The 26,008-nt window shown below is 38.8% G+C and overlaps 2 protein-coding genes across 5 annotated transcripts; one reads left to right on the top strand and one right to left on the bottom strand.

Annotated features, from left to right (window-relative positions):
* Positions 1 to 381: 381 nt before the first annotated feature.
* LOC124175440 (ras-related C3 botulinum toxin substrate 1) lies at positions 382 to 5,847 on the bottom strand. The gene is made up of 4 exons (XM_046555743.1): positions 5,658 to 5,847; positions 5,303 to 5,453; positions 4,010 to 4,346; positions 382 to 3,877 (listed from the first exon to the last, which is right to left on the bottom strand). Exons 2-4 carry the CDS (start codon positions 5,416 to 5,418, stop codon positions 3,743 to 3,745), a joined length of 588 nt encoding a protein of 195 aa, XP_046411699.1. The 5' UTR covers positions 5,419 to 5,453; positions 5,658 to 5,847; the 3' UTR covers positions 382 to 3,742.
* LOC124175191 lies at positions 5,492 to 25,970 on the top strand. Of its 4 annotated transcripts, none has more exons than XM_046555483.1 (6): positions 5,492 to 5,510; positions 17,290 to 17,577; positions 23,486 to 23,521; positions 23,657 to 23,948; positions 24,587 to 24,824; positions 24,896 to 25,970. In XM_046555483.1, the coding sequence occupies exons 2-6, from the start codon at positions 17,460 to 17,462 to the stop codon at positions 24,920 to 24,922; spliced, it is 711 nt and encodes a 236-aa protein (XP_046411439.1). In that variant the 5' UTR covers positions 5,492 to 5,510; positions 17,290 to 17,459; the 3' UTR covers positions 24,923 to 25,970. The 4 variants fall into 4 exon arrangements, with proteins under 4 accessions (XP_046411439.1, XP_046411183.1, XP_046411266.1 ...); XM_046555227.1 differs by lacking the exon at positions 5,492 to 5,510 and adding an exon at positions 16,221 to 16,354; XM_046555310.1 differs by lacking the exon at positions 5,492 to 5,510 and adding an exon at positions 16,226 to 16,354 and having other exon boundaries at positions 17,180 to 17,577.
* The last annotated feature ends 38 nt before the right edge of the window (positions 25,971 to 26,008 follow it).

Genomic DNA, 26,008 nt, shown 5'->3' with positions numbered 1-26,008 from the left:
GGGTCGAGCAACGAACGAACTAAACACAGAATATCAGACATTACATGTATACCAGTATCCGATATAACATTGCGGTTATATTATCATACATGTACATTATTATTTCAATGTAAGAGAAAAAAATCAACGACGAGATGTAAAGCACAATGTGAAAATTAATTCGTTTCTATTACATAATTGGAAATTGAAATATTTGTGATATTCAGTGATAGGGGTATAGGGTGAACTAGAGATGGAAAATACACTTTTTGTATTAATTTTAGTATGTATTTCGTATTCACAAATATTGTTATAGAAGCAGATCCGTGGTGACTAGAATATATTATAAATTATTTATCAACTATATTCGTTAAACGTGCAATGATTGTAAATGTTGTAATATAGATTGTAGTAAATCGTTTATTAAACTTTGGTTTACAGCACTCTGTATCAGAGTAAAGTCATACAAAATCTATTGTTAACGCAATTCCATTTATTGCATTATCTGTAAGTAGTATATTTTTCCGTGTTCAAATTGCAAATTTTTCAATTAAATACTGATTTTATTTGTTCTGGTTTACTCTTTCTTTGTATCTTCTCTCTCTTTCTCTCCGTTGCGCACGTTTTCTTTTTCTCGTTTCGTTATCGAATAATTTTAACATGTTGCTATTTATATTATTTTGAAAAATTATAATACGTCAAAATTGTTATGCAGGAATGTACTATTATTTTCTGCTCCCTAATTGTGTGCGTAACTTGCATATATATATATATGTTATGTATATTATGTATGTTACTACAGCTTGGATTTTATTGACTGTGTTGGAAATGACATAATCATTTCATATTTACCTGGCTAAAAACTAAAAATGTTCAACAGTATGACACACCAAAAGCAAGGCACATATAGAAGAATATCTGTTTATACTGTTATTTTCGCGCGTGGAAACTTCGTTAGTATATACGATCAAGTAACGACTCATATTAGTTGAACTGCTTATTTTCATGCTGACATTCTAAATATAAGCATTTTATGAAACTTCAGTGGAAAGGAATAATAATGAATGTATTGATTATAAAAATCGGATGACAGTAACGTGCACACTAGAATAAAAGAATACTATGTAAAGGGAATGAAAAGAAAAAAAATGAATAAACAGCCGTTCGAATAAGAAATTAACTCTAAACACATTAAAAATGCAAATTTCTTTTTCTTTCTTCTTTTGTACATTCTATTTCAATAAAAAAATTTAAAAAAAAAAATAAGTTAAAATTTTCTTAGGCAATCTTAAAAATAAAATTAGTTCTATAATCTACACATGATATTTCGAGCTTTTTCACAAACCTTGTCATAAGGAAAAAAAATTACAGATTAATAATTTCGATTCAACAAATGAAATTTAAAGAGCTGATACTTCAGTGATAAAGAGAAAATTCACCACTTACAATGAATGCAATCCACTTTTAACGTTAAGCATAACTTAGTAATCATCTGAATATAAAACTATGATTAGTTTCAAACGTTTCACTCTCTCAATTGTTAAAGACACAGAATAATATTTTTCCAAGTACCAGAATATAACAAACTCATTCCAAGCACCTGTAAACATTGGTTGCTGCATTCTTTAACGACGACATCTCTGATCAATAAAATTCAAACGTCATTTAAAATTATCATAAGAGACTTGCATTAATAATGAAAGTATAAAAGTATTAAAATTGTAAAAAAAATACGCAATCGGTAATGCCAAACTATGTTAACGGGTATTAAAAAGTATTTCCATTTATAAATGAAAGGTAATCGATGCGCTGTGTGCCAATTTTTGGATATGAGTCCGTAACTATGCCTGGTACAATTCAATGCAATTTACAAATAACTGATTAATACAACGTTATCGTTAGGATTAAGCATAATATATCGATTGAACTTGACAAGTAAAAAAATCACTACAGACTGCCTTTTTTTTAATAAGTTCATCCTATGCTACATTATATACATCTAGCAAGCAGCGCTCTGCCTTGTTAGTTCAACCTTACCTACTAGAATATAATATGTGTGTTAATCTATTTTTGGTTTGCGTTAAAATTTTTCTTCATCTATTTTTTCTTTCTTATTACTTTAATTGGGAATATTCGTTTAATATGGCATACATTCAGTTCATTGCGTTAACCAAAGTGCGTACATCGCACATATGTCCTACGTTTTTCATAGGCCTTATACCTTTCTTGAGTTTTTAAGATAAATATAAAAAAATATCATGTTTAAAAACTATTTAAGTTTTATTTAGTAATATTACTTTGAGGTGTAGGGGTTTAGAGAGCACGAAATTCTGAGAATATGCTAGGTTTTATCAAAAATTTGTTGAAATATTTAAGATGAACGTAATAAAAAAGTGACTTTCAAATATCAATAAACTGCTAATTGTAAAATGAGTAAATAATTGTGCGCCAAATGCAAGATAGTATTTGTTCGAGTCAGATTCTACCTCCACAGCTATATTACCTATAACTTATACTTCAATAAAACATAATATTCAGACTCTTGTGATGACAATCATGGGCCAGCAACGCGATACTGACAAGCTTGTTTGTGATATTTAGTTAAAATCAGGTTAAATACTGGAATATATAAGTCGTTTTATACTTTCAATGATTCTGAAAAATCTAGAAAAAAAAACATGATAAATCAGTTTATTGGACAACCTGATTCGAATCAAGATTATTTCAATATTATTTTAGCATTATATCTGTAACCAAAGATAATAACAATAACAGAATGTGCTTGAGGCGGTGGTATTAATGAGATAAAGTATAATCGTAAGAATTTTTTTTAGAAACAACAGATGAAGGAAGTGGGAAAATTGTTGCTTGTTTTACTACATGATCATTTTCAATTAAATCGGCAACGTATTGTCTGAGATTTGAACGAACAATCCATGAATTGTATGCACTATTTGATTTTTCGTTGCTATGGCACCATCTACCTACACTTAACATTATTTTCTGTATTATATAACTAAATTTCTTCATGAAGACCTGCTAACATTGAATAGCTACCGTAATTTTACTTTACTTTTGTTTCATTCGGGAAAACGTAACATGCTTTCAGTTTCATTGTTAAAATACAGATGTTGTAACACGTGAATTATATGGGCAATATTCTAAAACTTTGTCATTGACCGCTATTGACAAACATCCATTTGGGTAATGGTATTTTAGCAAAAGGATCAATAACTGATTTAAAAAATAAATAAATATACATATTTTTAATTTTCTTTCAATCTTTTATACCATAGCTTGACTAACGGAAAATGCGAATTCAGAAATCAACAAATAATTCTTTCAGTGGGCGCGGTCGAATTGGAAAGAAAAATAGTACAATTCGAAGTAAGTAAATCGAATTAGCAATTTGCCAAAATATCAGAACCTGTCTTCACGCCATTTTTCAAATTCAGTCGGAGGAAGATTATTGGTACTTCTTAAGTCTTTTACAGCTTGATATTTTAGAAAAGATAATTGCTAAATTTTGAAATTCCGTGCACACGACGCGCTGTGTGTAAAATCAGAAAATCAAATATATAACACCGTACCTGAGATAAGCCAATTTTTTAGCTACTCAATCGATATTTCGTATCCCATCACCTGAACTTGGGAAAACAACAGTGAAGAGCCGACTCGTAACGGCAAACGAAATTTCACGCCGTTCAATCCTCATCTGCATTTCCTATATTTTCCTTCTTTTTGAATGGCCTTTGTTACGAATTTATAGCATGCTGCACCTTCGTTGTCGGCGTTTCTGTGGCTCCGGTCTTAGAACGGCACGCACAGCTTCATCAAATACTTGTTTCAAACCACGTTGTGTCAACGCTGAGCACTCCATATACTTGACTGCCCGTATCTGAAGTTATGTAAAAAAAAAATTACAGATAACTGACCGTAAGCCTGATTACTTTTGGTCCCTTTTTACCTCTTGTCAGAATTAAGGAGCGCGAGCAGGTTCTGAAAGTCGTGTATGCTATTCAAGCTTTACCTTGTTAGCCAATTTCTGTCCTTGTTCACGTTTAATAGCGCTAAGTCCTTGCTCAGCCAGAGCAGTGAGAGTCTCTCTGTCGTCCCGTAAATCAATTTTAGTACCGACAAGAATCATCGGTGCATCTGGGCAGTGATGTTTAATCTCAGGATACCACTTGCTCGTAACGTTCTCAAACGACGAAGGGCTTGTGACGGAGAAGCAGATTAAAAATACATCAGTCTGTGGATAAGAGAGGGGCCGCAGTCTGTCGTAGTCTTCTTGACCAGCAGTATCCCAGAGTCCTAGGCTTACTGGGATACCATCTACCACCATTGGGGCAGAATAATTGTCAAATCTAAAAATACATTACAACACAGATGTCACAGAGATGTTTGTTCAAATTTATTCTGGCCAATTAATTAATTTCACATAATTGACTACATATTTTAGTTCAAGTTTACATCGCCCAGATAAAATTTATAGGGAACAAACATGCTTAAGCAATTTCAAATTCTTCAACTCAATATTCACTTTCTAAATTGAATCATCAGATGTGGGAAAATGAAAAAATATGTTATTATTGAGGAGATGAGAGAAGGCCATTATTTTCTGTATCGATAATTATACTCGAGATTAATAATACGCTTTTATGGAGAAGGGAAGTTCCAGTAGGATAATTACAAACAGATTGCTTCCTGTGAATAGTGGGACATTTTGAAGCCATGCCTAAACTATTATTAGCCACCCTACTACTCCACACTTTATGGGGGGAGTACGCGGTCGGGAGAGAGAATCACAGAAAAGACTTTAATTCAATATTGATCCTTCTCTTTTAATCTAGTATTTATTCAATCTAACAAATAGTTTCACAAACTGCCAGAGTTTTAAATACGATTTTTTCTTATTTCGGTATTTTAAAATCTACAGTACAAAGATCAGAAATTTTACCACAAACAGCAAAGGCTAGTTTCTATTCCTGCTTTTTAATTTGAGATTGTAATCAACAGATTGATTGGTTCATATTTTGATAATGCGTAAAATAAAAGATTTGGTAAAATACCAAATCCAGCAGCAGTCATCAATTTACTGTTAAGACGTTGAAAAATTAGTACAAAGCTATGTCGCTCGCAAGATAATTTTTTGACTCGATTTGGGAAATGAAGTTCGTACAAATTAAAAGGTTGCGTTAGTAGAACTGAGGCGTGACGAGAAAAAGTATGTGATTAGTTTTTTTGCGATAAGCTTAATTATACGAGATGGTGTGAAAATTGCACCGCACCAGACTGAGTGATTTTAATACGAATTACTTACACGGTGGGTACATATTCTCCGGGAAAACTGTCGGTTGTATAAGAAATGAGTTTGCAGGTCTTTCCAACAGTTCCATCGCCGACTACGACACATTTGATAGGCCGACCAGAACTCATGGTATATTAAATTTCTTATGGAATAGTGAAACGACCTACAGTAAGAAAAGGGTAATTAAATGCTGGAATAAAATGCGTAAAACCGGAAGGACGTAAGTATACGATAACTGAGTTGTCAATGCTCTCGGCTATAACCCTTAAAAAGGGGCTTGTCTTCGGCACTACACGCAGCTACGCGGCTAGAGTAAAATTTGCTAATTTCAAGAGTTGTACAATCCGGCGGCACATCGTCTACTCACCAATATGTTCACAATATTGAGGATTTTTTTTTAAATGGCACGATTTAGGAGGTAATAACTCTAGTCTGGTATTTCCGGGTTCGTTTTCCCTGCACTCAAGATGAAATTAGTGGTGGAACCAGAGCCATGACAAAATGTTCTATCCATATAGTTTTTGATAGTGTGTACTCGTAGAGGCTCTCTAACGTCATTGGTGCTGCGATCGGGTCGGCGGCCATTTTATATGGGGAAATTACCGAAGGCGACGCTTCTCGGAATTCGGGAAATACTATGACTCGCAGCTTCGGCCGATAACAAGGACGTCGATAATACCCAAGGATCAATATGCAAGACCAATTGCATAAAGCAAGGCGTACTGACATGCACATTCGATTAAACAGTTGTCATGAAAATTGTAATAATGATTCGTTGAAAAGTTCATTCTCGTTTGGCAAAATGACGAATTTTTTATCAATAGTACAACACATTCTTTATTACTCTGAAAATTACTGAATTTTCTACCGATGACGATGTAATAAATCATTAATACCTTACGACAATAATACAGTGGCAAAGGTATAATATACGACTGATATGTATGGATACCGTGTAACATGGAAAAGAAGTTTTTTTTTTTTTTTTTATGCATATTTGATTCTCAGGCACATTTTCTGAAGTCTAAACCATGCTTGGTATTCGTCGAACAGCACGACAATGCAACAACGAGACTCTCTCATGCGTTTTGATGCAAATTTTATTCCACTGCAATGCAGCGATCCATTGAATCAGAAAAATAAATCGTACATCGCAAAACGTATACTTGTATCTACAGATCCAAAAACGTAATAACTTCGTATTTTATAGTTACTTTTCGTGATCGTATAAGCTGTCCACAAAGAGAACTTTCTTTGCATCCAATATCCGTTGTTCACGTAATAACAGATCCTTTCAATTTCTATTATGCAATTGTGAAATCTACGTAGAATAATCCGAGTATATATTTCCAGTTACCATAAAAATACGAGGTAAGCCATATAATCATCGCATATCTCGAAGGCACAGCTTTCGGTGAATGCAACACGTGTGCGAATCAATTGGTTAGATATCTCTGGCAATAACTTATTGTAAGGGAGCGTAGGAGTGGTTTTCCCTTTCCAAAGGTATTATTATAATGGTGCAAGGAATCCGGCGTCTCCTTGTCAAGACTATTTTTATATTCGACGTCAGAAATAGATTGGCAAAAAAGTGTTGAGAAAAGCCGCTGCCGGAGACGAGGATCGAGAATATTTTGCACAAAGCTTGACACACGTTCGTGAGTATAAGCGCACTGCATGGATATAAACGACGACAAACATGTTGATAACGAGTTTGATTCGTTCGTTGATCAACCGATCGACGCTCTTCGCATTTACGAAGCTATTAAACTGCGATTTGCATCAGTCTGCGCACATATCGAGGTACGGAAATGATCCGAGAGATGAGAAAAATAGAAAATGTAAGAGAGCGGAGAGCGGGAAGAGAAACGCTGGGAACACTTTCGGTAGAGCAAAGTCTGGACTTCAAATTCCGTCTGAATCGATTACCGACTCCATCCTGATGGAAGAATCTAAATTCACTGGAAGGATGTCAGGGGCAGTTATTATTAAAACAACTTTCGCGAGTAGAAATAATGAAATCGAAAGCGAACCAGACGCTGAATTTTTCGCAAATTATACACAGGTGTTTTCGAAGGAGTTGGCCTCGAGATCTTGTTTTCTGGTTTTGACAGTGCCAACATTCGCTTTGTATCGATCAAAGATGAAGAGACTCGTTTTCTATGGTCCCTCCTTCACAGGCATTGCAGTAATAGAGGAAGTTTGGGAGTTTTCGAGACGCATTATACAAGTTCGGCCTGTCAATTTGGAATGTGACCCGCACATACAATAGTCCGGAGTCCTGCGGGGTTAAAGGATATCATTCTCATCGTATCGCGTTTTGCTGTAACGGTCAATTTGGCCGATCTCATTTCGCTGCAGTATACAAATTCAACAACGATTTTCAATCGACCATAAATTTTTTTTCCTCCGAAGCGATTTACATATACGTATGCGTATACAACGCTTAAAAATTTCGGTTGAAACCTAATTTCTGGAACTTCGTGTACAGGAAAAAGAAACATTGCTGTTGTGATAATGACATTTCTGTACAAACAATCACGATATGTTAAAACAGCCCGGTCATAAACGGAGAGTATATAGGTAAGTAAAAATATGATTGTACCAAAAATATGAAAGTTTCGAATCCTTTGAAAGATATCATCCCTTAGTTACCAACACCAGTCAGTTTGTCGTGGATGGTTATTGTAGATGCGTGTAACTTGTCCAGCCGGTAAATAATGACCGCATAATTCTTAATTTGGCGTTATGAACTTTTTGCACACTAACGATAATTAGGCTCCTCGCCTTTAACCGTAGCCCTACTTCCTCCCACGGAACACTTTTTACACGGAATTGAAACTGAGAAAAACACGGGTCACTAGCATTGCACTGGGAAATATATATTTTCGATACATAGTTGTTGCCTGATTTTTCACATAAATCGTACAAATGTTTTTGATTATTTTAATTTGTATGAAGGCGCACGCGTGTGGATAGTTGACGTTTTATAGTTTTATTGCTAAAAAAATCATTGCGGTACCTGCGATGCGTAGGTACAACGTAGATATATGATACATGATGTTATAGTCTGGCGGATCAATCGGAATTTTATTTTACGGAAGCCGTTCGTCTACATTTTTTTTAAATTTATTTATACATATATGTACATATTTTTTTTCGTTTTGTTCATCGTTATTGGGAAATCGTTCGTTAGGCGGGAAATGGCGTGTATAACCATGCCACATTACTTTTCCGGGTTGATATCCATGGTGTAATTTCTTCTATTTGCAATTAATTCTTTCGTGGAAAATGAAAAAAAGAGGGGCGAGGGGAAAGGGTGAAAAAAAAAAATATCCCAGTCATTAAAGTAACGCGGTGCCATTCATTTGTGACGTGATAAAAATCAATCTTCCTGTACAATGTGTTCGTAGCTTATAGACGAGAATTCGAATAAAAATTCTTTTTCACTTGTATTTATACGCCTGTGATCAATAACATAATGCAGATGATTTTGAATCTTTTTAAAATTTTCCGGCTTATTCTAGAGGTAAAATTCTATCTCTATCTATGATATTTTAATAACGATAACAATACACACACACACACACATATAGACGAACCTATACCTATAAGGCATGCAGCACGCACACGCGATGTCCATTTCTAAATTACACAGATAAAAAATTAGTCACTCTTGTCGACGGGGTATATGTATAATAATATTGTTAGCCTGCCTGAGAGGAAAAAATTAGGGTGACTCGTAATTCCAAGAAGGGGTATAAAACCATGCCTATCAACTCGCTTACTCGGCAACCGTGAAAACGAGCGGATCACAAACGCGTCCCTGGCCTTCCAGTCGGGCCTTTTTTCCTTTATATTAACCGTGGGATACATTTACGGATGGCCGTATACGCCAACGTCGACGAATCAAGAGATCTGTAATTACGAAGAGCGGTTACCCATTCGAATAAAAGAGACTTCTATACGCGATCAAGTTGTGTACTTGCAAATTGTCTGAACGAAAAAAAAAAAAAATTTTTTTTTGAAAACTTTTCTATTGCAAGAGTTTCAAATTTCACCCACGAAATAGCAGGTCAAAGATCCGAATTACGCAGGTACTATTACACTACTGTACCTTTACATACCTATACCTTCTGTATTACCGTTTATGGCAGTGCGTGGGCGCAGCAGCAACGCGCGTGTATCCGGAACATTTGCGCGAAAGAAATTACGAGTAAATTTAAAAACGAAGCGAGAATTGAACAGAAGCGAATATCTGACCGATTATTTAGAACGTTTATCGCGGCAAACGAGTCAATTCGCGTAGCTTGGGAATTGAGGGAAAAGAAATCGCGAAGAAAGGAACCCCGAAGATTGAAAAATTCGGTGCCCCAGATCTCCGATTTATCCCTCTGGCTAGTCTCAATTATTGGGTGTAATTTTCTTTTATTCGGAATCGATAAGTGCCCGAATAGTTATTCAGAGCTGACGGGAGTTGGGGGAAAATCAAACGCCCGTACGATACGCGGTTTAACCGTTCGTTTTGCGATTAACTTGGATGAGGCGATTGTTGACCGTAACTCGATTGGCTGTCTGGTCTTCGGGGATCGAGAAACGTTGCCGCGGGCGTAATTAACACGTTGTAGGTACCCTACATTGATGCCTAGGCGGTGAATTCGATTGCCAAACTTTACGCGAGCAACACACTCGTCAGTCGTACTCGGCCGAGAATCTCCGAGTCGAAACTTAGAAGCCACAGCCTCCGCAGCGGCGGGTGCAAATTAAATTCGAAATAGAGTAATAACTGCCTGACGTACGCGACGTACCCGCGTCGATATTCCTCCAATTTCTCACACGATGGTGAAAAATTTACGAAATTTCGCCAAGTTCGAAGCCGCGGACCGAAAGAACAGACGTAGATTAATGAAATCGAACAATTACACAATTACACAGCTTTCATTTAATATATTCTCGACGCGTTGCGTTGCTTCTTCAAACATTCGCACCTACTGGTTAAATATACACCTACGTACATTATACGTATATGTATAATACAAATGGGAGGAATAACGCAGGCGGCGTGAAACTGATCCGTTTTCAAAACCGATCGAATGAAACAACGCGCGAAATACGCCATGGGGAAATACGAGACGATATCGACGCTGTCTATAATGATACTCGATTCGTGTTGTAAAAATATTATACGTATGGAAACAGTGCCGGTTTACCATTGGCCACTGGCTCCCCGGGCCAAGATTACGTAACCCCCCTTTCCAAAAGGACGAATTATCAGCTTCCTGCCCGATCCACTCAAGCGGATATAAATTAACGAACCCGTGTAAACAATTTTTTAAGACATTTCTTCAGCTTTACCCAGAGCTAACGACTACGACGTACAAAGTTTTTCTACCTACTTTTTTACATTTTTCATTGTCTTCCGTTTTTGAATTTTGAATTTTTCTTTTTTTTTTTGTGTTACTTGTTTATTTATTTTTTTGGATATAGAACGTATTACCTTTTAAATTCTTTCTTGTTAAGAGAACGAAGGTTCAACGAAAGATTTTAAAGACGAGGAGAGTTTAACGAAATTTCACTTTCCGGGCCCTTTTGTCTGTGAACTTGTACGATCAGTGTTTTCGACTATACGTATGCATTCGGGTAAACAGTATTAGCGTCAACTCGACGACAAGACCATTATTGATAGTCCCGTGGGAAGATTAACTGCCCGGTACTCGGTTAACTTAATTTTGCGTCTCCGCAAGCTCTCCCTCGGCGTCGTCTCTGGCCGATCGCCTCGATCCTCGATCCTCGAGTACCATCCTTCGACCCCGCTGATCTCTAGTGAGAGAGTGAGTGAAGGAGTGAGTGAGAGAGAGAGAGAGAGAGACAGAGGGAGAGCTTTACGACTTTCTCCAAAAGCGAAAGTCCGACGTCCTCGACGCACGAGGTTGCACGACGTCTACGTCGCGTCGGCCCGCAAAGCACACAGACGCTTCGGGACGGTCTGCAAGAATTAAACCGTGCCAACAGATTCTTAAATTACGATCCGCGTCGTTGTTTGCACCTGATCCTTCCATCGCCCCTTAAAATTCACCCACTGATCCTTTTGGCATTCCCGGAGCTCCGCTCTCTGCCTGCGAATCTCTGAATCTGCTCCTAGCTCTAACTTGTCGACAATTTATCCAATACGTCGGCAGTCAGATGCTTAATCCGGAGTCGAATTATTCCGCGAACAGGATGATCAATAATATGCCCGATGCGCGAAGGATGGAAAATCCGAAAGAACGGATTTGGTTTTTCCTCTCATATTATGGAGAAATTCTCAGGCCGAATTAACCGTAAGGCTGGAAAGTTTATAGCTTCAGGCCCTAGAACTTTTCGCCCCTTCAGTTTTCAAAATCACAATTTGTTACAATAGTACCAAGGTTTTCAAGAATTAGGAAACGTGAACTCTTATTAATCTTTACCAACGAAAGATCTGCACAAAGTTCGTAAACTTTATGTACACACATGTAAAAAATATCGTAAACCGCTAATTTTTTCCCTATTATCACAGGAAAATCTAAACGATTTGTCTCTGTCCAGCAAAGTGAGTAATATCGTTCGTAATTTAGATTTTGAAAATGTAAAAGATGATCATGCCCGCATTAAGGCGGGGAAAAAAAATCAAATATAATAACTCAATATCGTAATACAATATATTTTAATTCAACCTATCGGCCCATCTTGCAGGACCGACATTCGGCCTTTTTTTGTAGAGCGTGCCCCCTTAATCCGGGCCTGATTCTACACCCTGTGTTTGATCGTTAAAACCGCTGCTAAAAATATATTTACAGGTATATAAATAGTTGTAAAAAAAACAAAAAAAAAAACAAAGGGTAGGTACCAAATGCCAAAACGTACAACAATGCGTGTGTTACCTATATTATAGATTGACGTTTTTCCCGCCTCATCGCCACGCGGTTCCAGGTTTGGCGTATAACATAGAAGTGAGTGCAGGTGGGAATACGGTAATAAATTAGCGGAACTATTACACCGGAAGCGGTTCGCCGCGGGACCCATCAGCGAAATAATTTTCCCCGATAAATCAATGATTGGTTGAAGAGTTTCGTTCGGGGTAGACAGCGCGATTCTACGAAGAATGGCGATCGTCGTTCGTCGGGTGACAAACGTCGAGAAAACTTGCGAAACGGCCGTTTTACTGTGCTCTGAGAGAGAGAGAGAGAGAGAGAGAGAGAGAGAGAGAGAGAGGGGGGAAGAGAGAGTGCCGTCACTCGTTAAATCAAGCTTAATTAGCGCCCCGAAGGAACGGGTTCCAGGTCTGCCGCAACTGCGCGGTGGAAGCGACGTGAGAAATTTTTCGCCAGGATCCAGGACGAGGGATGATTAATTTCGCAACGTTGCAGCTTGCATTACATATACGCGATACAGGCAGGCGGTAAAAATATTATAACGGGGGTGTTAAGATCCTTCCTGAATGTATGCTCCCGCTTTGTCTGGCTACCTGCGCCAGGTGGGGCGTAATAAGACGCGAATATTAGAGGGAGAGAGAGAGAGAGAGAGAGAGGGAGAGGGCAAATATTAAGAGAAACTCGACACCTGAGCAACCGCCGACCTTAGTTCAACCCGCAAGCACTTCCTCCCGCATATGCGCCGGGGGATCAGAAACGACAAACCGCGAGTAAAGCTCGGATCCCACATGGCTGAGGCGTTTGCGGGACGAGATACCGAGAAACGCGAAACGCGAAGCACTGTTATACTCGCCTTATGTAATTAGCTGCATACCCGTAACGCCACACCATGCGGTTACACCGTGTTATTGCACAATTACAGCTAACGTGCTCAGGGGATACGGAAATTGTTGCGTCGACATTTTTCTTACATCATTTGAAGGGAGGGGGGGCTTTGACTCCGACAGAAAATGACAAAATGAATGAATAAAAAAAAAAAACCTCAAACTTCAAATGTCGTAATTTATGGATGCCCTCTTTGTCGCACGCTTACCGCGTGAATAATTGCAAATAATGGGGAAAAGGAGAAACGAAACGTGGCAATTTTTTAACCGCGCGTCTCGCGCTCCGTGTATACGAAAAGCTTTCAAGCCGTCGGCTGAGTCAAAGGATTATCGCGGATTCGGACAAAATTGTCAAACGACTCGAGACAGCGGGTTCTGGATTCTCGACCGCGGTGCTAATACGACCACCCCGTGTCTTTACAGGGGCGGCAATTTAATTACGTGCCTACTCTTTCGATGACACGCGAACCCCGCCCCCGTAAGCCCCCCGTATACCTTAATGCACGCGGAATTGGGTAAAACCCGTCAAAATTCGGATATACACGGCGGCCTCACGGACCCGAACGGGCATTTCTACGTTAGGCCCGTTATTGTTGCCCATTGTTCGAGGGTAGGAGACGTGGGATATTCGCGCGTTAATTGAAACATGATACATTCGGCTATTGTCGGTTTCCCCTACAATATTAACTACGACTTAATTAACGCACGATCGGCCCCGATTCAGTAAAAAATTATCAGGCACTCCCTTGTCGACGTTTCCTCGTCTTTTTTTCTTCATTTCTATTATTTTTAACCCATTTTCTTCTTTTCTCAATTCACCTCCTTCTCCGTCATTTTTATTCTCAAAAGCCTCGTGATAATTCCCGTTCCGTTCGACGCTGTTTTCTCAGCCCTTTATTAAGTTCCTTGCGAAAATTTGCGCGATTTTAACCGGCGGCTGGGACGCCACATGTTATACCTATATATATATATATATATATGTAATATAGAACGATATGTACGTGTATGTATATACGACTCGATTCGAGAAGTGGAAATGCTTCCGCGGGTGCAAATGTTATGGGACAGAGCGGGCTTTTAAATGATTACATTGTTGGTTCAAGGGTCCGGGAAAAGCGCCGTTGTAACTCATAATTGATTGCAATTTCGTGAGGCGAAAAGTGCGCGGTTGGAATATTCCTTTTTTCACTTCCCTTTCCCTAATACTCTGTCCGTTGGACCGTGCGGCGAGATTCGCGTGTTTACCTTAAACTTGTATTTTTTCGAAATTTCTGCAGAATTTATCCAAGCATCGCTGAAGGCGCGGAGAGATAAGGGCAATATCTACAGGGGCTTCGTACATGCATACGTAGGTACGCGTTTCGATATCACGCGAGAGACGACTGACGGAAAAACAAGGAAAAATATATTCCGTTTATTTCAAACCATACGTGACTATCTTTCGACAATTGTTTTCTCCTCGCTCGCGGTATAAGAAAAATATTTCAAGAAACGTGATTCGACGATTCAATGAAATTCTTCATGTTTATTCGCCGTTTATAGGGAATTGATTTTTTCACTAATTTTTTATCGCCATTATTCGGAGGCCTTTTAATTTCGTATCATTTTGTAAAATAACCGTCTCAATTTCAAGGAATCGCTATTGTCGCTTGATACGGCAGTAACGAACAATTTATTTTAGTCAAGTTCTTTTACCGTAGAATTAAGGCAAATTATTTTCTATCGGTACGTAATAATTTTTTCACTGCAGAAATAATTATCAAACACTTAATCAAATGTAGGCAATTTATTTTTTATCTGCAAATGCACGACGTTCAAATCTGACCCGGTAAGTAGTTACGGATTGATTTTTAACAACGATACATCGTATTTTTTTTTTATTGCAAAATGATCGTACGCAGGTTATATTTACATATACCTGCACGTGTATCGTGTATCATTTTATCCATATTAAACATTTTTCTCTCCGATAATTATCACACGCATATCTCGCTTAGATAATAATAATCGGCTTAGGGGATGTACAACGTATATACATATATATATATATATGTAATATACGTAGGTATTACATATAGGTGTGGGTATTGTATAGTTTAATTAAATAAACCGAGACACTCGGGCGTATTTGAGGATTTTATTTTTAACGAGAATTTTTTCACTCGTTGTATAAACCTACTCGGAATAAATATTGGAAAATCCCGAAACACAGAAAACGTTCAATCTCTAAAAATTCATGAAAAATAAGAAAACCCGTAACAATTACCGCGTCATACAAATTTTCCTCGCAATATAATAACGTGTCCAAATAAAGTAACGACATCGATTCAACGTAATCATAAATTTCACAAATTTGAGAAACGATATCGTTGAATTATTCTCCAGCTGTTCAGGCATTTGTGTTACATAATTCACACGATTTTCGGTAAACGCGTAGATTTTTTCCGCCCTGCGCAGATCGTATAAACTCTTTAGCCGAAAATTTTTCCCGTAAGACTTGGGTATGCGTAAGTTTACGATCCAAACACATGAGGCATAAAGATGCGAGTCGTCTAGTATAAGACAATATTTTAAATTTTTCCTTCAATTGGGGTAAAAACACGAAAAACAACTTACCGTCTCTGCATAAATCCACATCTAAAACGTTGATTGCAACATGTTTCAACGAACATGCGTTGTTCTTTAAATTGTGTTATTTTAATTTTTTTTCTTCATATTTTGCATCCGCAGTTTGTGCGTCTGAAATGAGTTTTTCTCAAAATACTGCACGATGCGACGACAACGTCGATTTTCACGAGTCGAGTTGCGATCGGCGGATCGATCGCGATTGAAGGATGGAAAAATCGAGGCCTAGTCGGGGCAACGAAAAGTGAAATAGCCTAGGTGCTATAAAGTGCCGGAGTTAATACCGACTCACGTACGTTTCACCTGTGGGATGCGATATTACATGTCTACATTACCTACATACGTACGTAGCCACGCATGCGAAGGGTGCAGGCAGGGCATCCCTTGCTCGGTCGTCGGCGCGCAACCCCACCACGACCCCCGGGTCGGCAGTGAGAGAGAGTGGGACAGAGAGAGAGAGAGAGAGAGAAAGAGAGAGAGAAAGAGGCACCTGACAGTCAGCACCTCTATAAAAGGATCGGCAGAACGAGGGAGCAGCCCGAGTTCAGGTGCAAACGCGTGTGTTTAGGTATAGGTATGCATATCGTACGATTAGACATTTTTTCGTACGACTAATCCCGCGAATCTTCTGCAAGAGGAATTTAATTCAAGTATAATTATAGGTACGGTCACACGTATATTGTTTCAAGTTTGACTCGATTTCGTTCTATTCGTTGTACTACACTTGACGCTGTTTTCAAATTTCGCGGAAAGAATTACCGATGGTGGTGGATGTTTTTCGACTTTTTTTTCTTCTTTAATTCTTTCCTCTGTCCCCCGCCGGAAGCACGTTAAATTTCTTGCAACAATTGAATCCAAGGTACGTATTCTTCGGTGAAATTTGTCATAACAGGCGCGGCGCCTCGCGTCGTTGTTACTCGGAGTACAAAAAAAGGAATAAAAAAAAAAGAGAAGAAAAAATAAAAAAAAGCAACTTCCGACCAACCCTTTTCTGCAACGTATGTAACATGTACGAGTATCCGCGGGTCAACCTGTTGCAGATTTTCACCTCGCGGTTAGATGGAAAGGAGAAAAAAAATAGATAAATAAACGTTACAAGAATTAAAAAAAAAAAAAAAAAAACTCGCTTATACGCGTTATTATGCTCGCGTTTAAATGACGCGTATCACCGTTTTCGTTGCACAAATATTTTCGTTGTATTTCATTCCTGAACCGTGTGGAAAGACATCTGTTTGTTCTAACTTATTTATTTATTTTTTTTTGTTCTTCTTGTGACGCAGTTACAAATTTTTGGTTTTTTTTGTTTTTGTAATTTTGTTCTCACACCATCATCGGCGTAACGGTGAAATACGATTCTTAGGCACAGAATATACGTACAACAGGCGCGTAAAAGCGACACATCGACATCGATACGGTTGTGACTGGTAGAGACCCCGTTCGAGTGATGAAATTTTCTTCTCTATTTTGTTCTTGGGTATGTCGGATAGTAAAACGGGAAGGCAGAAAGGACGAAGGAATCCGGGGGGATAGAGTCCATCGTAAATCCATCATATACCATGTAAATATACGTACATATATACGTGTGTATAAACTGCAGCATAGCTGCGCTGGACACTGAAGGCCGAGGGAAAACTCTGTGGAATTTGGAGGGACGTGGATAAGGCTTCAAAGGGTCGGACACGCGGAACTTTCACGCCTGGATCGGTCTGTCGTACCTGTGCGAAGGAAAAGTGAAGAAGTAATATCGATAGAGTCAGAGATCACGAGATGCAGGAAAATCGGGCGAACGTTTCCTCGTCGAGTAAAGGCCACGCTTTTGCCCTCAACGCGGTCACGAGATCGTTAATGTTCATGCTTGTTTTCTGCTTCGCCGGATGCGCCGCTGGTGAGTAATTAATTATGCGCTTGCCGCAGGTGTAACGATTGTGTTAATTAATACCGCGAAAACGGAAATCGGATAATTGCCGAGTGTTGTTACTCGAATTTATACAATTTTGAAAAATTTGTTTATCGCAATCCGTGATTGATAATTTAATTGTCTTCGTGCAATTTTTACAGACGTTCTTTTGCTCGATCAAAGTTCTGCACGCGTATGTGTATGTATGTAGGCACGCGTGAACGATTATTAAATCACACCGATAAGTCGTGATGCGATGAGTTATAATTGAAACGTCGCGGGATGTTAAACCGTCCAAGTTTCGTACTAACTAAGTCCTTTACGTACCGAAGAATTAAATCGGAACAATCAGGTCTATTGTGTACGTGTAAACATGATTTTCCCTCGCGCGGTGTTGCACGGTCGGGGAACATAATTTGATTAAAACTTGACTTGGCTAAACCGCCCGCGACGCGCTTGCAAATAAGTTGACACTTGGAATTTGGATGGGCGAATTACTTCACAAGAGAATTTGCAGCAGCACGCTGCGAAACGGTATTTCGAAAATATTCGATCGATTCGACGAATACCGAGAAACGAATACTTTCGAATAATTGCTGATTCGCGTTAATGCTTTTTTAATAATCGCGAAAAAGAGGTCGACGCATGCGGTGTCGCTTGTTTCGCTGCGACGGGCTTATTTTAATAATCATGAAATGTGACGAGGCGTATAATGTAGATATCAAAGCACGCAATGATACGCGCGCAGTTACAACATCGTACCGTCTGTAATAATCTCTTCAGAGGCCAGCCCGCTGGGCGATTTTCATAATCAACACGCAAAATTGTTTCACGTAGGTTTGGCTTTCGCTGATATTGTATTAATATTGTACAGGTGCGGTATACGTGTCTATACGTTATACTTATAACACCGACATCTCGCTCCGTAACGTGATTAATAAGCTTGATCCATTTGTCTATCGGTTGTTAATTAAATTGTGACTCCCGGCGAGCTCTTAACGAAGGAATAATACATATATAATATATATATACATATATACATATCTCCGTATATACACGGATACAACTCGACGCGCGGTTTTTAAGAAATCCTGCAAGAATACGATTCAGAGGAAAAGAATACGGGTAATTTGGTATCTCGTTAAAATCGACCGGCCATGCTGGAAGAATTCAAATCATTAAAATGATTAGCGCTTCGCGAACGAGGAGGATGGTTGAAAAAGAGGGGGGAAAAAAAGTAAAACAGTACGTGCATATCCGTGACCAGTTATCGTACGCTGTATGCCAAAGTTAGGCGGGTAATTAAGCTAATTTCAAATTTCCAAGAGTCCATGCGCGAAAGAGTATCGCGAGTTTATTTAAACACATACGTATACCTTATATGTACGCGAAATAGGAATGACCAAATATAATCGATTATATTTTCTCGATTAATCGAGTATAATCAAATTTTCAAAGTCGATTATTCTTTCGAACAATCGGTTTTTGTTATTTTACTACCAAGAACAACGCAATGTACGATATTTATTTATCTGATCACGGTATTAATTATCATCATTTTCTTACTTACTAATATACCTATTTGATATAATTAGAGAAAAGATAGATGAATATTTTCACCTGAGATTTAAAAATAATTTGAACGAAACTATAAGTTACCCAAAATTTTTCCGCTAATAAGACTACGTACTGATATTCAGGACATTTTGGATTCGTGTCCACCGTTTCAAAAAAAAAAAGTAAAACTGAAATAAACGATCAATCGATTAATTTTTACCGATTCGATCGAGTCGTGTCGGATTATTTTTTTGTAATCGGTTAATCGACGGACCGATTATTTTCAGTTCAGTGGCCATCGCCGTAACACGAAACGTACCCTGATAGCAGAGTCAATTTAAAACCCGCGTATCGACAGGGTTGTCTCCGCGAAATCACGCGACGACGAATTTCATAAATTGCGCGTTTTATACCGCGGTATATCTATTTACCTTATCGTATACATACAATTTCGGATAAACGCTTCGATCACTCGTCGTCGCAGTTGTAAACACGATCACCGTTTTTACCGTGAAATTAGATATGAATATTGAGCGTGACCCGCGGGGGAGAGGATCGCTGATTGTGGTTGATAAACAGGACCGGCAAGGATGATCCTCGGGGATTTAGAGCGCGATTCTAGCGCCGCTTAGCCTCAGATTAATACTTGAGCCATAAAATTTATATTTACCTTGACTTATACCGCGTGGATGAATAAACGCGCGTATACGGATAGCGATGGCCACTCGATCAAACGTTGAAAAATAAAACAAATAATTAGAATAGAGCATTAATCCGAGCCGGTGTTTGAAGCGCGACGTGTGACGTACGCACGCCTCGTACCGGCACCTTTGTTATTTCATTCTATATCGTATCACAGTCGTACAACTACACTGATTTTGCGTTGCAATTGGCAAAAAGGGATCGACGATAGCGCAAAATGGTTGAGCGTATAATACGCGTTTCTCGGTGTACAATACGGCTAGGATTCATTTTAGATTTCTTCGATCCCTGCACTTATTTTTCATTTCAATGTGTTTTCGTCGCTTCTCCTTTTTTAACAAAGTGCAACGCAGCGCAGATTTCCTCTCGCATTTTTATACCAACTCAGATTATTGCTAGAGTCGTCGCTTCTTGCGTACGCGGGCGTGAAACACAAAAATTGCGAAACGTTTATTGTCACTGTACAGTGGGAGGATCGCCTCACGTGTAACGCATGTGACACGAAATGGCAGATATTTCCATTTCTAATTGAAGTGCGTATAACGGTTCGCCCCTCGGGATGTTGCGTTCGCCCAATTACTTAATGGTCTGTTTAATTAATACGTCTAATTTTCAAACGCTCCTCAGGCTTTGAACGAGTGACTCGATGTGAGCTTCGAAATCAAAACCCTCTTCAAATTTCGAATACTTACTCATCGATATTACGGGCATACCTGCGGTATAATAATTACCGCCGATGTGAAATACCGCGATTTGCGTATAATAATAATAATAATAATAATAATAATAATAATAATAATAATAAGAATAATAATAATAAGAATAATAATAATAAGAATAATGATAACAATGAGAATAATTGACAGACTCTGTCGGAATCAGAGCTCAGAGCTGTAAAGCAAAGTTTCGTCCGATCGTGAAACGAATCGTTGGCGCAAATATGAATCGCAGAGTAGAAATTACATCGTGCAGTCGAAAACGAAAATACGCACACACACACGCAAGGGTAAATCAAACATTTGAGTTTTACTCTATTTACACATTTACACGCGTGTATTGTGAGGGTGTGAATTTCTACGAATGATTCGTAAATATGTAAGGAAGAAAATTGGAAGAAAATTATCAAGAGCTGCTAATGAAAAATCAACTCATTCAAACAGGCACGGATGCACGAGTCTCGGCTCTACGGTCCGCTGGTTTCGAACTAGAGAGGATGATTGCGAATATCCAAACACGATTCCGCCTCCGCGTGAAAATTAACGAATGAATTACGTTACATTTATACAGATATCGTTTTATAAATATCTCCTTCGTACATTTGTATAATTCTAATAACCGCGAACGTAAGATGGTGCGAAAATAATGTGAAAATCAGCAGCGGATATTTCCGTTAATCCGTTAACTACGAAACGTCTCTAATACGCAATTGGGCAATGAAATTACAGCGGTTTCTTTTCACGAGAAAAAATTAAGTTAAAGACCTCGCGGCTGCAGATGCAATTCGTTTGAACGAGAGTTTAAGACCTTAAACTTTTATCTGCAGCATTAACTGCGGTAAAGTAAAAACTTTACCTACACAATTTTCCAATGGCTGCAATAATGGCGTGTAACTACAAGTTCGTAACAAGATATTTATTCCTATATTTTTATGCATAATATGCGGTCACCCTCCGGGATCGCTGCAGCTACTTTACATTGTATGTATTCTACATAGGTGTATATATATATATATATATATATATATACCTGTATATAGGTATATAAGTACGGTTCATACACATGTATATATTTATATACTATACGCAGTGCAAACTTTTATAATATGAAACCATGTACGTGTATTCGGCTTCTATTCGTTGCACACACGGGTGTCTACTACGGATGGTCACCGAGCTATTTCATATTATTTATTTGTGTCGAAAAAAATAATCGAACACGATTCGATTGAATCGGTAAAAATTGATCGATTAATCAATTATTTCGTATTGTTATAAGCGGTGCGTTTGAAACAAATGTTGCGTGAATTTCAATACGCAGTAGCGGAAAAGTTTTTTTTTATAATTTATAGTTTCATTTCAAATTGTTTTTCAATTTCAGGTAAAAATATTTATTCATCTTTCACTCGTTACGCGAAATAGGTACTTAGTAAGTAAGACAATGATACTAATTAACACTTTAATCAAGTAAATTGACATTACATTGCGTCGTTCGCGCGAGTAAAATACAAAAATCGATTGTTATGAAAAATAGTCAATTCAACCGAAAATCCATTATTTTTGGTCATTGTTAGTGTCTACAGCGCAGTCTAGGTATAACAACGTTAAAATTATACGTAATATACGACGCATGTTACGCGCCACATGACCCGACCAGAATTTACAAGTTTCACCTGAGAAATTTAATCCGGAGGAGACAATTAGCGTAGAAAACTGAGGGAAAAACAAGGGAGGAAATGCGAAAAGGTGCGCGGTAAAAAATTCTACGTAAGGTTGTTTTGCACCAACGGCCAAACTGCAAACACACTCAATAAATTAGCAACCCAACCACCTGTTGGTTCGCGTACTGTCCGTAGGATAGCCAGTTTAGGTACACCGTATACAGGTATGTATTGTATATACACACATGTACATGCGGAAACGCGAGAGAGAGAGAGGGAGAGAGAGGGAGAGAGAGCCGCTGTTTGAGTCGATGAGATTCTGCAAATATTTGCGATTCAATGCCAACACAGCCGCGCGCCGAGTCAAATTCACGGCTTCTGTGTATACAAAGCTTACGTGAGCTTGCAGATGTATCCGGTGATAGCGAAGGGTTCTCCCAGGGTGGATACAGTAAGGCAAACAGCGATCAATGATCCTCGTACTCCATGATGTCATTATTGAGAAATAATAATTGGCTCGTTGGGCCAATTAATCTTGCGCCTTGCGTAACGCGAAGTGTTTTATACAATCAGCCGTAGAATTTTCGTTTTTCTCGAGATCGCTCGCAACATTACACACCGGGATGCCTGTTCGTGTATATACAATGTGGCAAGAAAGATCGTAAATAACGAATTGGAATTATTATTCTGCGAACTATGCGAAGCGAAAATACCGGGCTGAAAAAGGGACGTACATAATTATGAATTGCTCTGCCCGCCGAGCTTGCCAACTGTCGGGGAATTAATTAAGTCCTAGTTCAACCGTGCGACCTACGTGCTTTGGGCTCGAGGATATAATATTTCCACAGCTTTCGTTGTACCCGGACTTATAATTTATACGCTCCGTGTGCTACGCCAGCTGGGTCAGAAATTATGCAGCGAAATTTGCGGAACCGTAAAGGACGCGAGGTGACGAAAGGTTGAGCGATCGTAGAACCGTGACGGCTGTCGATGAGCCGTCTGAAATATTTCGCGAAATTTGCAGCCACCGTAATACACCGTATGAAATAATACGACGCGAGATATATATCGAAACCCACTTTCGGGCACCAGGATCGCGGCGCGAGGGTTTTTTATTGCGTTTCATTATTTAATTCCGAAGCCCTTTGAGGCGAAATGTGGCTTACTTCACTTGCTCTTACAACGTCTGATTTCTTCGATGGGTGTAAAATATTCGCCGAATCTTGTCTTCCGTCACGTTTCTTATTTCTTTATTTTCAGGCTCCTGTCTCAGCTACGGACACTCGTGTTGGGGCGGTACGCATTGCTTCAGATTCATTATATCTACCCTACTTTCACTTACCACCTTGCGAGCCTGAGCTTGAAACTTATTTTTGAGAAAATTTTTACCCGCGACGCGAGGCTAAATGTTATTGCGGCAATATTGTACAGCTCACGGGAAAAGAAGCGGCCAGCATAATTACCCGGCCGGTGGTAACCGTCCGGAGAACGACGAGCGTCCGGCGATTCCGGGAGGTTCTGGAAACGAAGCTGCTGGTCAGTCGCTGCAGGATCGGTGGGTGCTTTCGCGACTCGTTACACGCCAGCTTTCCGCCCCCGCAGGGGCGCAAGAATTCCAAGAAAATTGGTACAACTCGAATAAAGGACGAGGGCACGGTCGCAGCTGGGACTCTAACGACGTCGGCGTCTCTTCGCCGGTCGAAAGCGTGAAAGCTCTACGACGGTAATAACGGGGCAGGGTGGAATTTCCAAATTTCAAATGCTCCGGAAGCGCCAAAGTCTGATTTTTTTCGGGGAGAAATTTTGAAGCAAAGAAGTGAACCTTTCAAGAAACATCCGAGTTTCGAATGGTCCGAAACGCGGCGCTCAAGGTTCCGAAAATGTGAAAATTCATAAATCTGAAACATCGAAAACTTTCAGTTCTGTGAATTTCTGCCTTGGTGAAATTTCACCGCTTTGATCTATCTTTGCTTTCGATTTTCGATATTCTTACGTTCGGAGTCGTGGTCATTCCGATTTTCGGAGTACATTTTTATTTTCGGAATTTTCCTCTATCGAAACTTTATTGTTCCGAACTTTTCTCTATCGTAACTTCAATCTTCAGAATCTAGCATTTTGGAACATTGAGCCACCGGGTTTCCGAGCATTCGAAACTTTGCTGTATCGTAAAAGTTTAATTTCCTTACTTCGAATTTTGCCACCGAATAATTCGGAATCGGATGCTTTCGGAACATTTCAAATTTGGAACCTCAATCCCGCCACCTTTTCCGTAATTCCTTTAATTTTCAATATTTCACCGAACACACCCGCAAAGTTCTGTCCTTGTTCGTTGACGTCTGATTTTCTTTCTCTCTTTCACAGAGACGAAGTGGAGGCCGAGAACGACGACGACGACGACGAGGAGGAGGATGAGGAGGGGGAGGAGGAAATACGCGACGAGGAGGTCGTTGTTCCCCGGGTTATGTCGCGGGAGACACGAGAGCAGGTTTTGGAATCGCGAGACATTTCGGACGACGATGAACTGGTACTTTTGCCACCCTCCAACAGCCGTTTCAAACCGATCGGACAATCGCACAGGCTGAGATTATTCAAGATTTTGGTGAGTGTTTCCGGATGAAAATATCAAAGCATAGATTCTTATTTTAATACTTGATGTTTTTTCTCCTTCAGAACGGATCAGCTGGAAAATTGAAGTAAGAAGATGGCGAAATGGCTAACGCAACGCGACTACTGACGGCATATTTTATTTACGAGAAAAGAAAATTTATAAATTTATTTATTGACAAGTTATAATATTGTTGCTATATTGAACTATTATTATTATGAATTGTTATTCGTTCTATCAACTTCAAGGTGCTCCGCAGATGTGTAATTTGTATTTAATTAAATGAAAGCGGGTTGTATTCTTGTATATTGCACGTGAATGACGTAGAGTTTACTGTTTTTCCTTTTAAAAAGATATTTAATAATTTACTAAATTATGGGTGATAATCACGAATACCAAAACAATATCTCAAGTATTACAAAAATGGACGAGGAGTGAAGTATTCTATATCTACACATGCAGTGTACCACATCTGTGTTATTGTCAGGCGGTGACAGTTCATTCTTGGCTCATATTGATGGATAAATATTGTAGAACAGAATTTCGGTCTTAATTTGAAATTTGTGGATGTTGAAATTCGATACGTCATATGTAATTGCTATAATGTCACAATGATTCCCCAGCTACGTTATTCGCCAAATCGATTGGTTTATACCGTACGCGTCTGAAAGAATTTTTCTGGAAATTTATGTGAACACTTGAATAACTGATGTTCGAATATGGAGAGGGCATTAAAGTGCGGTCGTGCAATCAAATAACACGAATTGTGTTGAAAAAGTTAGCGAACGTAGTAACAAGAACGTTCTGGAAGACAGGGTTCGATACATGCGAAAATTGAACAATTTAATTTCCCACCATTTTATGGATCTGTGAGTAATCCGATGCTCTAAACTAGCGCCAAAGGTAAAAGGCTGGACCTTTTGCGTCGTAGTTTTGTTTGAAACAAAAAGTCACATAAAACGCAAAGATATAGAGTTGATGACATTCATTGTTTATTTATCAGGTGTCGAATCATTTAATGAGAAGTCTGTCGTTGAATTAATTGGCCTTTACGAAACGAAATATATCGGGCCTAAGTATCTTTAATCAGTGGCACTGTTCAATCGAAATATATATACATATATATATACACATGAATATACGTTATGAACTACTGTATAATAATATGCAAAATTGTT

Source organism: Neodiprion fabricii, chromosome 1, assembly GCF_021155785.1.
Source record: "Neodiprion fabricii isolate iyNeoFabr1 chromosome 1, iyNeoFabr1.1, whole genome shotgun sequence".
In the NCBI taxonomy this organism is placed as follows: domain Eukaryota; kingdom Metazoa; phylum Arthropoda; class Insecta; order Hymenoptera; family Diprionidae; genus Neodiprion; species Neodiprion fabricii.
The sequence above is the reverse complement of the archived record's forward strand: the minus strand, read 5'-3'. Positions and strand labels throughout refer to the sequence as shown.